At 49.1% G+C, this 16,635-nt stretch overlaps 1 protein-coding gene across 5 annotated transcripts in view; it reads right to left on the bottom strand.

The window, feature by feature from the left end:
* The window catches only part of LOC144146106 (uncharacterized), a 593,048-nt gene that overhangs the window by 434,536 nt on the left and 141,877 nt on the right, over positions 1-16,635 (bottom strand). For 2 of the 5 annotated variants that reach the window (XM_077678048.1, XM_077678053.1), the window contains exons 4-5: positions 7,985-8,083; positions 1,299-1,414 (exon numbers count right to left, since the gene is read on the bottom strand). In XM_077678048.1, coding sequence (XP_077534174.1) covers positions 1,299-1,414; positions 7,985-8,083 — 215 coding nt within the window. Of the gene's footprint in view, positions 1-1,298; positions 1,415-7,984; positions 8,084-8,192; positions 8,333-16,635 lie in introns of those variants that run through there. The other 3 variants (XM_077678051.1, XM_077678049.1, XM_077678050.1) reach the window with 3 other exon arrangements.

The following is a 16,635-nucleotide window of genomic DNA, read 5'->3' as shown; positions in this document are numbered from 1 at the left end:
TGGGCCCGCTGCAGCCATTTCCGCGCCCAGAAAGGCTGTTGCATTGCATTGGGATGCAATTGGGGTGCAGCATTCGGATGCACAATTGCGATGTTCCGTTGCATTGGGATGCAATTGGGATGCGTTGGTATACACAGCTGCTTGCAACCGTTGGGTCATTGTGGCAGTGGATCACCTTACGGGCTATGCAGAAACCGCTGCTCTAGCAACTGCCACGGCACGAGACGTCGCGTCCTTCCTGTTATACGCCGCTTCGTACTTCGGCATGGTGCTCCTCTAGAGCTACTCAGTGACCGAGGTCGCGTCTTCCTGTCGGAAGTCATTGAAGCCCTCCTGCGGGAATGTCGAATTGTTCACCGAACTACGTTGTCTTACCACTTGCAGAGGGTTAATTGGCGTATTCATGGGAGGTTGTGGCCGTTACTACACCAGGGTGGCCAATCCTGCTCTGGTGAGGGAGTGCATTACCGGCAATGGTCGCCGGGGTCAGGCAGCACCCCAAGCCCCTTTGTGCAATTCCATCAATACGCGGATTTTTTTTTAATCCGGTGGGAATTGTCCGGCACCGGGATTCGAACCACGGTCCCTCTGCACGCGAGGCGGGTGTTCTACCTCTACGCCATCGCAGAAAGGTAGATGGGTAGATGAGATCAAGAAGTTTGCCGGGATAAATTGGTCACAGTTGGCACAGGACCGAGGTAATTGGAGAATAATGGGAGAGACATTTGCCGTGCAGTGGGCGTAGATAGGCTGGTAATGATGATGATGATGATCAGCAACTGACCATTCGGAATGGCAAAGTGGACTGCTGAGCCTTAGAAAGCTTTCACATGGGCATGGCTATACCTGTTCGACTTGTATGTTGTACCAATGATGTTGCTGGGGTCATCGCTCAAATATCCATCGCGTGCTTTGCGAAGTGTTCCCTGGGGTTGCACCTGCCTTAGCGCGTTTGTCCGCGAGAAATGCAGGTATCTGGCCGTACCCGCTGAAAACCGGTCAAAACGTCCAGAATATAATGAAACGATCAAAATAAGCTATAATGAAAACATAGTGAAAACGGCATTTCTCACGTTCAAGTGTCCCATTAAGCAATCCTAGATTCCATGGCAATGTGAGAAGTCAAGCCGGGATTAGGGGATTACAACCCACTGCGTGAGAACGCTGTTCCGGCCGGTTCTTTGCCCAAACTTGTTACTAGAGGCATGCCTCAGCGGAGCTCTTAGTTCATCTGTAAATTTCCTGACGCAACGCCGCACTGCTTTTACAAGGACGATCACTCAAGAATTAGTACTTACGAACCACGGTCCTCCGTTGCGAAACACACTGTAGTCCAAGTCAGATCTGCGAACTTGGTGTTTCCCCAGTTTGCAAGGGGTGTCTTATAAGTTTTGTGTTTCTTTGTGTGCGGTTCCTGTGGAGACGAGAGATGTCACTCAGAAAAGTTGGCTGCTTCTTCAATAGGCTAATCTTCATAAAACAGTTAACATTTCAGTCAAATGTGCAAGTGTTCCACCATAATAATAGAACCATTTACTAAACAAAAGATATCTTGGGCGCCACATTTTACAACTCCTCGCCACACTTACGTTTTCCTCCCTAAAGATGCTGCTGTTCCGGTCGCATCACTATTTATAAACAAGCGCTGGCTCACAAACCCGGCTCCACTCTACCTTCACAAACATTAGTTTCAATACTAATAGCGCTTTTAGACAAACCCACTGGGTGTTGATAAATGTAATTTTACCTACACGCATTTACTCGGGACATTACGACAGGCATGATTTCTACCGCACAACACAGAAACTTACCTGGCATAGTACACCAACACTCCAAAAAAGCTTTTTTGTCACTTTATTTTCCTGCAACAAGCAACGAGCTCTTTGTTTCTTGTGTTGTTCCGACTCTGATGGTACTCACGTCCACGCTCAGCCATCGTGGACGAACAGGACAAACTCGTCCACCCCTTATGCTACTGTCCGCCTGACCCCTTTCCCCGTACCCCCTCCGTCTTTCACTGGAAGCAGGGTCTAGGGAGCTCTGACCTGACAACCCTTGAAACCGTCATCGCCAGAGCACTGCATGCCGCGGGGCCCGTTTGTGTCTCCGCAAATCCCTACTCTGAACCCTATATTTAATAAAATGACACTACCACGACTTACATAATCCTGAAAGGACTGCCGCTGCGCTTACTCAACATAAATTTATGTGATATCATTCCTTCGTTGCGTCCGCCCAACACACTGTCTAGGTGACAAGGTGAGCGTACTCGGAATTACAGCTAAAATACATATTCCTAGACGTCGAGGCACCGCATGAGTCATGGCTAATGCGCCAACCCATGACCATCAGTGCTAACGTGTTCAACCATTTCCAAGCATTCAGAACTACCCGAAAACTGACGACTTCTCCTCATCATCATACACTGCTGCTCACTCAGACTCACTGCCGGCCAATGCTTCTCCCACTGACTTCCCACCGCAACTGTCTTGTGACGCTTGAGTCCACTATTGGCCACTGCATTTCCCTACTTCATCCCACCATTGTGTTATTGGTCTTCCCCTTCTTTCAGAGCCGCCTTGTGGTATCTTCTGTGTTACCCTACTCGTGAAGGTGTCTGGGCGGTTAAGGCGTTGTGCTGCTGAGCCCACGGACGCGTGTTCCATTCCCAGCCGCGGCGGTCGCTTTTATGATGAAGGCGAAAAGCAAAAACGCCCGTGTGTTTGAGATTTCGGCGCACGCTGAAGATCTCAAGGTGGTCAAAATTAATCTGGAGCCCTCCACTTTGGTGCGCTTAATAATCGTCTATGTAGCGTCGGCGCGTTAAACCCCATGATCAATCAATATTTCAATCAATCAAATATTTAATCAATCAAATAATAAATCAATTATATAATCATTAAATCAATCAATCACTACGTTACCTTAATTGTCCACCGGTTGTCGGCTTATCTCACCGCAAGGCCAGCCCAAGTTCGTTTCTTTTTCTTTACTTGCAAAATATCTTCAACTCGAGTTTGTTCCCTCAACAGGAAGCTCGTTTCCTGTCTGTAAGGGTTTCTCCTATCATTATTCGTTCCATGGCCTGTTGAGCCGATGTAAGTTTGCTTTCATCAGCTGCAGCTCACTCAACCTTTAGTAAGGCGCCAAATTTCAAGTCCCTATGTCACCAGCGGGAGTATGCAATTGTTGTATATTTTTGTTTGGAGTGATAAAAATAGCTTACTTTGTATTATTTGGGAGCGCTTCCCGAGTGCTCCCTAGCCAGCACCTTTTCTGTGCCGGATTTCTCTCTTCGGGGTGGGGTGACCACTTACCATCTGTCCGAGGTAGTCACATTCTTTTACTTCTTCTAGCGTGTGGTTTTCACAGTTGAACAAGAAGCTTTCGGCACGCTTATTACTCATTACTTTAGATTTACTTTTATTTTTTATCCCCGTGGCCGTGTTTTTTTATTGCATTTCCTCAAACATTGCTGGCTGGTGTTTTGAAATCTCACTCAGCAAACCTACGCCGTCTGCAAACAGTAAATGACCCAAGTCTTCTCCGTTTGTTCGTTAATCCTGTGTTTGCCCAACCAAGCTTCCTGAGTACACCCTCCGGACATGCCCTGAACAGTCTTGGTGAGATGGAATCTCCATATCTTACTCCCCTTCAGATCGGGACTTTATCCCTTTGCTTGTGAAGTGTAATCCTGCCCGTGCATTTCTTATAATTGTCTTCTAAAAGTCTTTTGTAGGTCTTGTCTGTGCCCTCGTCTTTTATTAGATGCAACGCATCTCTTTGACTCGCCTTGTCCCTCCATCCATCCGTAGTCCGCACGACTCTCCCCCATTTTCCTCGCCACGCCAGCTGCACGGTAACGCCGCTCTCACCGCAGCGCCATCTTGCGTTAGCGCTCGCTCCCCTCGCCATGCCAGCCGTGCGTCAGCACGCGTTAGCGCTCGGTTAACACATGCGCATGCGCTACTCTATCTCATTCCCCTCACCATTCACGCGTGGTACATATAAACGCGATAACTGCGCCGCTCTGCTCCGTCGATCCACCTCCGCCGCTCCGATGACATCCGATGACCACGGATGATTTGAATGGAGACTAAGAGGTCTGCTACCGCGATGGTCGGCGCAATTGTAACAAGCACCACCCAAATGCGTCGCATCACCCCATGATTTCCCCCCGCGGAAAGATGTGGTCAATTTTGCTTCTAGCACGGCTGCGGTGAGGGCGCAATCAAACCCTTTCTCATAGTCTATATATGCCGTGTAAACGATGTAATATCCTGAGCGTATTTTTCTATCACTTCATTGACGACATTGATGGTTGAGAACGCATAACCTAAACGCAGCCTGTACTCTGGCTTGTTGGGAATTCAGGCTGTCACCCGTGCGGCTATAAATTTGGTAACCAGCATCTGATTGACTGTATGGCTTAACACGCCGACGCAGCGCCGAGGACGAGGTATGCCGTTGTACAGGGCTCAGGATTGTTTTTTGCCTCCTGAGGATCTTTAACGTACGCTGTAATGTCCTAGGCACGGGCGTTTTTGGTTTTCGCCTCCATCAGAAAAGCAACCGCCGGGGCCAGAAATCGATCTCGTGCCCAGTAAACAGCTTCTAAACAAATGTGAGTCCAGCGTAGTAGAGACTACATCTTGTCTGTCACCTTCTGAAACATACTGTACCCTGCTGCCAGAGACGACATCTACTGTGGCATTTTTCGTTTCTCCTCTTAACTCCTCGCAATCAAATACCAAACTAAATAATGATGCAGAACTTCTTAATCTGTCTTTGGGAGAACGAGGTTACGCCCTCTCGGAAGGAATGCACCCGCCGGGCAATGCTCTTTAGGTAAGGCGCCCGGCGCGAGGCCACGGGAGTAACGAAACTTGTTGTGCTACCTTCTGCACAGCCCCCGCCACTCTATTCCACATTCTGTGGGCTTACCCCCAAAATACCTGTCCCCGAATCACCACAGCTTAGCAGTGGACAGACGCACTGGCATCCCATGACAGGGAAGTACAGACCTACCTGATCGGAAGGGCCGCCTAGGTCCTCGTTGGACTGATAACAACGACCACCAACTTCTCACGCTAAAAACAAGCACAGTTTCATAAATATTTTCTCTCCGTCTCTCTCTCTTTTGGCCCACCTAGAACCGTGCGCGGAACTTGTACGCGAGGACAACATCGGCCGCCGGTCTCTCCGTATTTCGTCTTGTTACACTTGCAGCACAGTGCTGAGCTACCTCAGTTACGTTCTAGAAACCTCGAAAATGAGCTCGTTGGTGTTTGACCAACTCCATGTGTAGAGATCCCAGTGTGAAGCGAAAACTTACGGCGCACCATAACTGTCAGCGCAGTTGTTATTTTGTTACACAACGGTGTTCAACAATTTGGGATCTTTCTTGCGTCTTTGTAGGCACCATACATACAATGGAAGGCAGCTCAGTTTCAACCCTGATAACCCGGAATCTGGTTGGAGTTGATTGATTGTGGGGTTTAACGCGCCGACGCAACGCAGGCGATGAGGCGCAAAAGGAATCTGGTTGGAGTCAGCGGGTCACATAACCCGCTGCCTTCTGGCGTCGCATCCCGCAACGTTGGCAGTTTGTGACGTGATCGAGGCAGGCGATTTGTTTCCGGCATTTGCTCAATTGACGCTGCTATAATTGTGTGAGCGTCCCTCGTGTATGTATTCTATAGGGTAGAAAAGCGGATAGCCTGATTCATGTTTCAATAAGCTGTAGAAAACTCGCGTGGCTGCTTGCAGCGGTAGGCCAAATTTCCCTCGACTGCGTCTATCAGAAACTCCAATGGGCACCGAACCACACTAACGTCTCAATTGGCTCTGAAAGGAGATATGGGCCGCTTGATATTTGTATTATCTGGAACACGCCATGTGGATGTACGAGGGGGTACGCAACTTGATTCTTGATCCTGACATTGATTCTTACCTTATCCTATGTGTTTTAACGTCGCCAACCGGTTATACCAGTTTGGAGTGCAGTGAGCTTCCGTTACATAGCACGTTGTTGAGCTCAACGTTAAAGATAATCGAGATAATCGAATCCTAAGAATATATATAGCCCAACCAACAAATCCACACGGGGGGATCGCCCAGTAACAATGTGATCAGTCGTCCCATGCTGATTGCCTGTTCACCAAGTCCCATTGGCAGCGAGATGCGCACCAAACTGAAAGAGGCGTTCATAACTAAATAAGCAGTAATTTCACGCCGCTTCACATGATAACATGAAGCCTAAGTGGCACCTAAATTCCTTATGCTGCTCTGGTATCTCGCTCGTCACGTTGGGTGACTGAACACTTCTCTCCCGGTGCTGTGGCCGCAACCGTGTGCTCCTTGGAGTGACTGAAGTGGACTAAAAATCCGCCCTCTTGTTTATTGCGACGCATGGCACGCACCGCAAAGAGGCTTTGGACTCATGAGTGCGACGCCTTGGCAACAGCGGCAGCTCGTAAATTCTGTTTTAATCACGCGTATTAGTGATTTCTGCCGGTAAAGGCGTACCCACAGGGGAGAGTCATTACACATTCTACAGTTGAAGGTCTACATGGGTGTTTGGACTTCTGTGAGTTGGTTTACCTGAAAACCTACGCGGAGGGATAATTTCTCTTGTCCATTAGTATATGGAAACATTGGGCTCATGCGTCTCCTTGGGTCTCGTTTTTTTCGTCTATAAATTCGCGCATATTCCACTTTCACTGATAGTAATTCCACTAATTAAAAGCAACTAGCATTTCAATTACCATTTCTTCAGGTTCTAAGGAGAAAAGTAGCACAAAGTCACCACGAGGTTCTTTATGGGCGGTTGTGGGCACTTTAACTGCGTTACTGCCCTGTTTTTCTCGCAATATCTCTTAGCCTTCCAAAGAAATATTTGAGGAGCCCTTCAATAGAGAGTCTTTTCCGGGTACCGATTTTTCACCAGCTCTAATTAGACCCTATAAAACTACGTTATAACCTGTGTCACGTGTTTGTGTTCCGCGAAAAGAAAAATTTCCTTGCGCTCCTTTCATCAACACTCACAGAGGATTTGGGTACACAAAAGGGGGATGTGGTTTACTAGGCCGGAGAACTCCCGCTTATGGGACCAACATACATGTTGTTTCTTCTTTTGTTTTCTGTCATAATGCCGATTCTTTCGGGAGGCTTTGCAGCATACTATCACATTGCACATAGCCCTTACACTTTATATGGCTCGGTTCTCGCCTTGTTGAGATGGAAGTAGGCTGGCATAGCGTTTTTACTGAGCTGAGATTGTGCAGCTAGAGGAAGTGCGACATCACTGACGGGGATGCAGAGCCCCCTCAGTCAACGAGGTCCATTTTTCGGGAGCAAGCTGCATTGGTGCGTGGCATTTACTTGCCACAAAGGCAACAGCTAAAAGCGCTGCATAGCTTGATAAGTAGGTCTGCCCTCTCAAATTTTGAATTGTGCTTAATTCAAGCTGCATTGATGCACCTTTCCTTGGAAGTGTCTTACCTTTCGTGCTGTATATTTTTTGTGAGTCTACCAGTAATACAAAAATATGTGAATGTACAGAAGCTCTGCTGTTATTGCACAATACGCGGGGTACCTGAACAGAATCCCTCTCAGCATAAAACTTAATAATGTTAACTCGACCTTACAAGTTTATCTCTATTAGCTGCCCTGAGAAATGTTGTTCCTTTCACCATTGATTTACCTTTTTTGGTTATTCAAGCAACCGGTAACATTCTGCACATTTCATAGGACATTTCGTCGATCATCGGTCGGCCAGCTTTTGTTGCATGAGCGTCTGATTTTCCTCCAGCATAGTCAATATTCTTTTTCAGTTAAAAAACTGGTTTTGGGCGCCATGATTCAGCTCGGTAATATTGCTCTGCAATATACTCGAGGATGCCCTTAAAATTTCTTTCTAAAGGTCTTGAGGCCACTAGAACGGTGGAAAGGATCAACAGAAAAATAGTTAACGCATACTTACGTCAAAGTAGAGATGAACACCGTTTGCACTCCTTGCTCTAGCAACCGCTGCCTGCAGCTTCTTATCGTTCATTGGTGGTTTGGTCAATGAATACATGTCCTGCAGAGAAAATAAAATAGGGCGACAACATTTCAGAAAGCATGAAATTTTTGAGGTGCAAGCGCCAGGGAGTGAAAAAAACTCAATACGCGAAAAACAGAATACCAACTTAAATCTCACGCTTGCAATGTGCTGTGCTATAGGTTTTAAAGTACTTGTGAATGGTTGTGCAGTTCAGTACTTATGTATGTCAACTCTTCGGATACCTAGAGAAGACTGAAGCGTTCTCCTATTACGCCTCGATTAGAAGGTTACCTAAGAAGCTTCTAGAATGTGCTTATGCTGACCTGAATACTCCATTCGTCAGTGCCACCTTTTCTTCTGTTTGGCATGTTTATTGGAAGGCTACAAGGCCTCCAGATGGAGTCTGTAGTATGGCCGGAGCCTTCTAGATTACGCCTACTCATAAAGAGGCACCTGTGCAGGAGTTACTCTTTTGCGCAGATGTGCGAAAAAACTTGTCGGTAAAACAAGAAATTCCCGCAAAAATATTAGACCCTCGAATAGACATTTCTCGCTCCTGGGCATGTTTTTCTGCTCCCCTGGACATGCTTTTCTGCCCGGCTTATTTTCCTGTTATTCTGCTAATATTACAAAATTCGGGTGTTTCTTAAATTAATCTTTGCAACCTTCTCTCTCTTCATGTGAACACCCCCCCCTCCAGCGCACAATGTCTTATTTACACTAAAAAATTTATTATTGGTGTTATGCGGGAAAATTTGCAGCTCTCTATGGCTTGCGTATTGCAGAAAAATACTCTGCTTCGGGCTTCTGTTCAGTGGGATTCGCTAAACATGTTTTGAAGATATTGTTGTGAGTCATTCTTTTTGCTCGATGCTGAAAAGCATTTTCTCCAAAATAGCCGCCCTGTTTTATTTTTCATTTCACAATTTTCAGAACTCCTCCAAGACAAATTTGCACAAAATTTGCTATATTTTACACAGTTACCAATTAACGAGAGGTGATTGAAATGTACAAGCGGCTCCTTTTTTTTTTCGTATGTTATCCATGGAGGTAACTAAATCTGTATGAGCTCCCTACTTTCCCTTGGCATCAGAACTGTGCCAAAAAAATAAGCTAAAAAACCCGCTCTTGTTTAGCGCAAAGGAGTAATTTTTATTTTTGTGTGTATAGCATGCAAATGGCCAGTCGCCTTTGTAATTGTTGTATGTTTTATGTGGCAATATGGGAATAAGTCATCGAAAAGAATATTGCTACTATGACAATATTCGTTTGCTTTTTGTATTCTCGTCTCGCTTGATTATGGTTATATACAATGTTGAGGAGGAATGTGAAATTGCTATGTTGCAGCCATTTATTGGAACGCAGTTGAGCATTTACACTAAAATTGCTGGAACCAGTATACGATTAGTGTTGCATCGCAAGCAACGGAAGCTGTTTTAATAACTAACTTTATTTGATGCGTCCAAGTTATGAAGAAGAAAAAATGAAGGAAGCTCACACTAACGCGGAAGACTTGAAGGTAGCGAAGCTGGACGCAACAGTAGCGCGTTCCCTCTTTTTCGCCTCACGACGTTCTTTAAAGCATCCATGAAGACAAAACACAAGTTTGGTTCATTCAAAAGACGGCCTCGTTAGAATCATGCTGACACAAGTTTTAACGTAAACTTCGCTCAAATAACCTAAATAATTAGGAAAAAAGGCAATGGCCATGCGACCAACTCCCTCATTTCCCGCAACAGAACCTATGATGTCATACCAGCTTACTCTGCGGTTGACGGAGGCCAGCAAACGCAAACGCAAATTCGGCTGAGCTTATAAGCTTGCAGAACGAGCTATTTGTGGTTAAATTTAAGGCACATTCTTTTTAAAGCAATAAGAATGGTGCGAAAAACCGTGGAAGTTACGAAAGCACAGCAAACAAAGACTGGTGCGTACTGCTGTTGGCACTGAGCACATTATGCTTGGTTTATCTGCACAGCACTGCGGGGTTTGGGGTTGTCTCAGATGACACTGGCCAATTTATTTATTTATATATTTATTTCAATACCTTCAAAGCCGAGAGGGAGTTATAGAAGGGAGTGGTCACTGGCATTATCACCAGAAAAAAACAAGAGGGAAACAAATCATTGGTAACAACCACAACAAAAACAATAGTGGACAACAAAAATGCAAATAGCATACACAACAGAGTCAATAGCATAAATGCAATTATAAGGAACAAAAGTAATTTTCGATGGCAATCTTAAATGAAGATAAATCGATTATACTAGCTATTGCAGGGGGCAGGTGATTCCATTCGTTAGCAGTTTTGGGAATGAAAGAATAAAAAAATAGGTTATGGTAGCAGTGGGGAATGTATACCTTATGGCGATGGTCAATACAGGATGTTACATATGACGGCGCAGAAAGAAGTTCAGTTTTGAGGTATGCGTTTGAAAAATAAATGTTATGAAAGGCTGACAAACGGGCAATTTTTCTGCGTAGGGCTAGGTTGGGAAGGTTTAAAGTTCGTTTCATAGCATATAGTTAGAAAGGATGAAGCGTGCACTACGATTTTGAACCTTTTCCAACGTGTTAATGAGATAATCATAATGGGGATCCCACACCGAACACGCGTACTCAAGTTTCAGCCGAATTAAAGTTTTATATAACAGTAGTTTAGGCTGAGAAGGCGCCATAGAGAAATTACGTCGCAAGTACCCAAGGATACGGTTCTTATTATTAACAATAAAATTTGTATGAAGTTGCCAAGAAAGGTTGTTGGTGATATGAATTCATAAATATTTGTATGAAGCGACAAGTTCTAGTTTAGAGCACTGGATATAGTAGTCGTAAATATTGGAGGTATCAAGCTTACCTGATAATCTAATTGTTTTGCATTTGTTAGTATTTAGACGCATTTTCCATGTGTTACACCATGTAGTAATATTATGGAGGCCACTCTGCAGTATGGAAGTGTCAGAATCTGCAGTAATAGTTTTGCAAATAACGCAATAATCTGCGAACAACCTAATGCTTGAAGTCACTACTGAAGGCAAGTCGTTAACATAAATCAAGAAAAACAAAGGACACAGCACGGAACCCTGTGGTACCCCTGATGTCACTAGAGAGTGCGGTGAATCAAATTCATTGGCAGATACAAACTGAGTTCTATTAGATAAAAAATTTTCAGTCAAAGAAAGAATGTTTGGATCAACATTTAGATTCCTTAACGTAATGCATAGTAATTCGTGATTAACTAAATCAAAAGCCTTAGAGAAATCAATGAAAGTACTATCAATGCAATGTCCGTTATCAACAGCATTGGCAATGTCATGTATGAAACAAATAAGTTGAGTCTCACAAGAAAATTGTTTACGGAATCAATGTTGCTTAGGTGGAAAAAATGAGTTATCTTTCAGAAATTTAACCAAATTAGAATATATTATTATGCTCAAAAATCTTACAAGAAACACACGTTATTGATATCGGCCTGTAATTAAGGGGGGAAATGGATCACCAGGTTTAAATAATGGCACAATTTTACCGATCTTCCAGTCGTTATGTAATAAGTCCGTAAAATAGCATTGATGAAATAGATTGCATAATATCACAGCGAAGTATATCTCTGTATTTTTTAAAAACTTTGCGTTGATGCCGTCTACACCTGATGACGACGACATTTACACCTGATGACGCCGTCTACACCTGATGACGACGACAATGGACGCAAGCAACAGTGTCTTACGTATCCATATTTGTCGATCGAGCGCTATGTTTCACGAGACCAATATTTTCTCCCAGAACAAAAACAAGCCAGCTTTAAATACGGCTTCCCGAGGTATGTTGGCGCCATCTAGGTTCGACGTAAACAAACGCGCGAACACCGCCGTAGAGTACCTCGTTGCCAGCCGCGCTGTACAGCGTGGAGACACCCTTTGAATGGTCCCGTGCCGCCGCAATTGGGTCAACGTGCCCAACGCGTTCTTTTCGTCTCCGTCGAGACCCAGCAACGTGAAACAGATAATATTATTCAAACTTCGCCAGTAAACCGCGTAGCGGCGATAATTTAGCGCGGTTTTGATACAATAACTTGCTTCGGTGGCAAGCGAGTGACCCAAAATGGCGGCGCCAGCGTGTACGTGTCTCCACTCTGTACGGCGGACGCGTGAATAAAGGTACCCTAGGCTGCAGAGCCGTAAGTTCCTGTGATGCACTTTTTCTTTCCTTCATCCTGTGATGTTATTTGGGACCACGAAAACACATGATTTAGCGGGAAAATAAAAATTTTAACTCAAATTGAATAATTTCTCAGTGAATAAAGCATCGTTTGTGTTCGGAAAAGCGCTGGGGGCACTATAAAACACGAAATCTTTCGAATGAAACAAACTTGTATTTTGTCTTCATGGCGCCTTTAAGCGTCGCCGCTGTACTAGCGACCACAGCTGGATATTCGTCTTGCCCGTCGCGGTGGCTCAGTGGCTAAAGCGTTGCGCTGCTGAGCACGAGGTCGCCGGTTCAATTTCCGGCTGGGCGGCGGCTTTTCTAATGGAGGGGAAAAGCAAAAACGCCCTTGTGTACGAGATTTGGGCGCACGTAAAGATCCCCGAGGTGGTCAAAATTAATCCGGAGCCCTCCACTACGGCGCGCCTCATCGCCTGCGTTGTGTCGACGCGTTAAACCATACAATAAAATCAAATCACTCAATGGATGTTCGTCCTACTCCATCGCACACGGCTCTGCGCGCACGTTGCGTTTCTTCGTCGCGCGCACTTATCACTGCGGCGGCGACGTTTTCGCCTTACTCGGCCAGGTGGCGTGACGGGTTCCACGCGCTCCTCCAATCTTTCCTCGCCTATCTCTCCCCGCAATCGGGCGCTGCTCGAATCCGGGCGCTTGCGGAAGGTCCGGGCGCTTGCGGAATGTATGTGGTTTGACCTCTAGCTCTCAAGGTCAAACTGGTGACTTTGCGAATACTGCCCCAGGTATTGTACTGTAGCTATTACAAAACAAACTTTAGGTATACACTGTCATTGCAATTCGTTGACAGATTTGTCTATTTATTAGGAGCATTCGTAAAACCCATAAAGTTAAGAAGCTGACCTACGGAGATATAAAGTGCGGTATACTGTTATAACGAACTGGCGAGAACGTGGCCGCCGCGTTCCTCGAAGCGCCGGCGGCGAGAAGTGGCGAGAATCATCAAGAGCTCCCCATCAATAAGTTAGCCCTAGTGTGTATGCTATCGACGAAGCACCGAATTTGTGCCTTGTCATTCTCGTCACGCCAGCCACCTGGTCTCAGGCAGAATGTGGATGCCCTCATAAAGAATCACTGTTTGGCATACCGCGCGAATTATTTGGCCACGTGTTCCTCAGCCATTGTTTCCGTCATCGGACGAAACTATATCGCCGGCAATAAACACGGCCAGAGATATACACGGCGAGCTCTTTTCAGCTCCTACGGTGCAACGACCGGAGTTCATGCTGTTACTGTGACAAGTGTGTGGCGCCCCCCATTCCTGATATTCGTTGGCCGCGAAGTTCAGCGGCCCCACCAGGCTCGGTGGGCAACCTTGTGTGTGGCCGGGCAATAAACACCGCCGAGCACGGCTGCTCGGGGGTCAGTCACCGTCACCACCAGCACGCTGCATGTCGTCTCTCGGCTGGAGGGTACCCCTACCCTCACAGGTTCACGAAGGCGGGTCTAAATCGTGACACTGGCGACGAGGGAAGAAGCCCGCGGAGCGGCCCAAGCCACCGTGAACACCGCCACCGAGAACGCCGAGACACCGCCCCCTCAAGCCAGCCGCCATTACGCCATGCCGCTGTACGGGAGGCTCGAGCCGTTCGAGGGTGAATGGTCCGCCTGGCCGGTCTACGAGGAACAAGTCGGCGTGTTTTCCGGGCGAACCAGACACCCGAGGCAAAACAGCGCGACATCTTCCTGGCCAGCTGCGGGACCCGCGTCTTCGCTCTCCTGCTCGACCTGCTCAAGCCGGCAACGCCGCACGAGAAGTCGCTGGGTGAGCTGCTCGCGATGCTACGCTCGCACTACAGCCCAGCTCCGTCGACGTTAATGGAGCGTTTTCGCTTCAATAACTGGAGCCGCCGAGACGGAGAGACGCTCGGGCAGTTCGTCGCAGCGCTGCGAGGGTTGGCGAGCGGCTGCGCCTTCGGGGAGCAGCTCGACTCACTGCTCCGGGACCGTTTCGTCTGCGGCATCAACGACCCTGCCATGCAGACGCGACTCCTGGAGCTTCCAGACCCCTCGCTGGACGTCGCCGTGAAGGCAGCGCTGGCGATGGAGGCTGCGGCCAAGGACGCGGGCGAGCTAGCACGTTCGGCCGGCTCACCGTCGACGGAGGCGGCGGTGAACAAGATGGCGACATGGCATGGCAGGTGCGTTCGCTGCGGTGGTGACCACACCCCCTCCCAGTGCCAGTTCGCGCAAGCGGAGTGCTTTGCGTGCGAAAGAACTGGGCACATTGCTCGGGCGGGCCGAGGGAGGACGACGGCGGACGGACGGAAGCAGCAGCCGGCGTCGAGCACAGGTTCCGCGCCAGCCCACGGCCAAGAGAGTCGGCGCAAGGGTAGGCGGCGGGGGCGTGCGGCAGCAGCTTCGGGTGCAGCGGCTAGGTTTCACGTCGTGGCCGAAGACCCGCAGATTTTCGACATGTGGCACGCGGGCAAACTGCAGCCGTCGGTGCCACCATACATGCTGACCGTCGAAGTCTGCGGGCGCCCCATCTCCATGGAGCGGGACACAGGGGCCAGTGTGTCGGTCATGGCCGGGAAAGCCTTCAAGCGCACCTTCCCTGGCGTGGCCGTCGAGGCGTCGGGCGTCATGCTGCGCAGCTACTCCGGACAGCTCGCCCAAGTCGAGGGTCAAGCCCAGGTCAGCGTCCGCCTTGGCGACAGGGAGGCCACCCTGCCCCTGTACTTGACCAAGGGGTCGTCACCGACGCTGCTGGGCCGGAATTGGATCCAGGCTTTGGGCTTGCGGCTGCCTGAGTACCAGGAAGCAGTGTGTGCGGTGGAAGACGTCCCGAGCCTCCTGACCAAGTTCAAGGCCCTGTTCCAGCCCGGGGTGGGCACATTCACCGGCACGGCGGCAAGCATTCATGTCCCAGAGGGAGCCAAGCCCCGGTTTTTCAAGCCGCGCCCGCTGCCATTCGCCTTGAAGGACGGGGTCACCCAGGAGCTGCAACGGCTGCAGCGAGACGAGACCCTGGTGCCCGTCAAATCTTCGGAGTGGGCTGCTCCCATCGTGCCAGTCCTGAAGCAAGACGGCAGTGTAAGGATCTGCGGGGACTTCAAGGTCACCATCAACCCCGTCGCTATGGTCGAGAAGTACCCGCTGCCACGCATTGAAGATCTCTGGTCGGCGCTGTCCGGGGGACAGAAGTTCACCAAGCTCGACCTCCGAGATGCATACCAGCAGCTGGTGCTCCAGGAGTCGTCCCGGAAGTATGTCACCATTTCGACAACGCTGGGACTCTTCCAGTACACGCGCCTACCGTTCGGCGTGGCCTCAGCTCCTGCCATTTTCCAGAGGGAGATGGACAACTTGTTCAGGGGCATGAGGCACGTGGCGGTGTACTTGGACGACATCCTGGTGACCGGTACCGTCGACGAAGACCACCTGCAGAACCTACACAACGTCCTGGAACGACTGCAGGATGCCGGGCTGAAGCTCAAGCTGGAGAAGTGCGTGTTCTTGGCCCCCAGCGTTGAGTACCTGGGCCAAATCATTTCCCAGGCAGGCCTAGCCCCGGCACCCCGCAAGGTTGAGGCTGTGCTCAAGGCGCCCAAGCACCAGAACAAGAAGGAGCTGCAGAGCTACCTGGGCCTGGTAAACTTCTACAGGAGCTTCCTGCCGAACCTGCCATCGCATCTGCAGCCGCGGCATCTTCTGCTTCGAGATGGACAGCAGTTGGCCTGGAAGAAGGAGCAGGACTTGGCCTTCCAGCGCAGCAAGGAGCTCATCACAAAGGCTCCGGTGCTGGTGCACTTCGATCCGGCCAAGCCTGTCGTCCTGACCGTAGATGCGTCACCGTACGGCGTGGGAGCCGTCCTGGCCCACCGGGAGAAGGATGGCCAGGAACGCCCTGTATCGTTTGCGTCCCGTCGGCTTCATGCGGCAGAGCAGCGGTACAGCCAGCTGGACAAGGAAGGCCTGGCCCTCATGTTCGGTGTCGAGCGCTTCCACCAGTACCTGTGGGGCCGGAAGTTTGAGGCGGTCACGGACCACAAGCCGCTGCTGGGACTGCTGGGGCCTGACAAAGCGGTTCCAGTGCAGGCATCGCCTCGAGTGGTGCGCTGGGCCTTGAGGCTCGTGGCCTACAGCTACCGGCTGGTCTACCGACCGGGAAAGGACCTGGCACCTGCTGACGCCCTGAGCCGACTGCCCCTGCCAGAGGTGCCTGCTGCAGTTCCTGAACCTGCCGAAGTGTTCATGCTGGAGCACGCTTACCCGGAGGTGCTGTCCAGGTCGGCAGTGTCGCAGGCGACCAGCCGGGACCCAGTCCTGTCGCAGGTGGTCAAGGCGGTGTCCCGAGGGGAGGAGTTGGCTGAGCGGACGTACAGCCACAAAGCCGGCGAGCTGAG

Source organism: Haemaphysalis longicornis, unplaced genomic scaffold (genome assembly GCF_048455015.1).
Source record: "Haemaphysalis longicornis isolate Haplotype H1 unplaced genomic scaffold, Haemaphysalis longicornis Haplotype H1 scaffold_7, whole genome shotgun sequence".
Taxonomy (NCBI): Eukaryota; Metazoa; Arthropoda; class Arachnida; order Ixodida; family Ixodidae; genus Haemaphysalis; species Haemaphysalis longicornis.
Note: the sequence above shows the minus strand (reverse complement) of the source record. Positions and strands in the feature narration are given on the sequence as shown.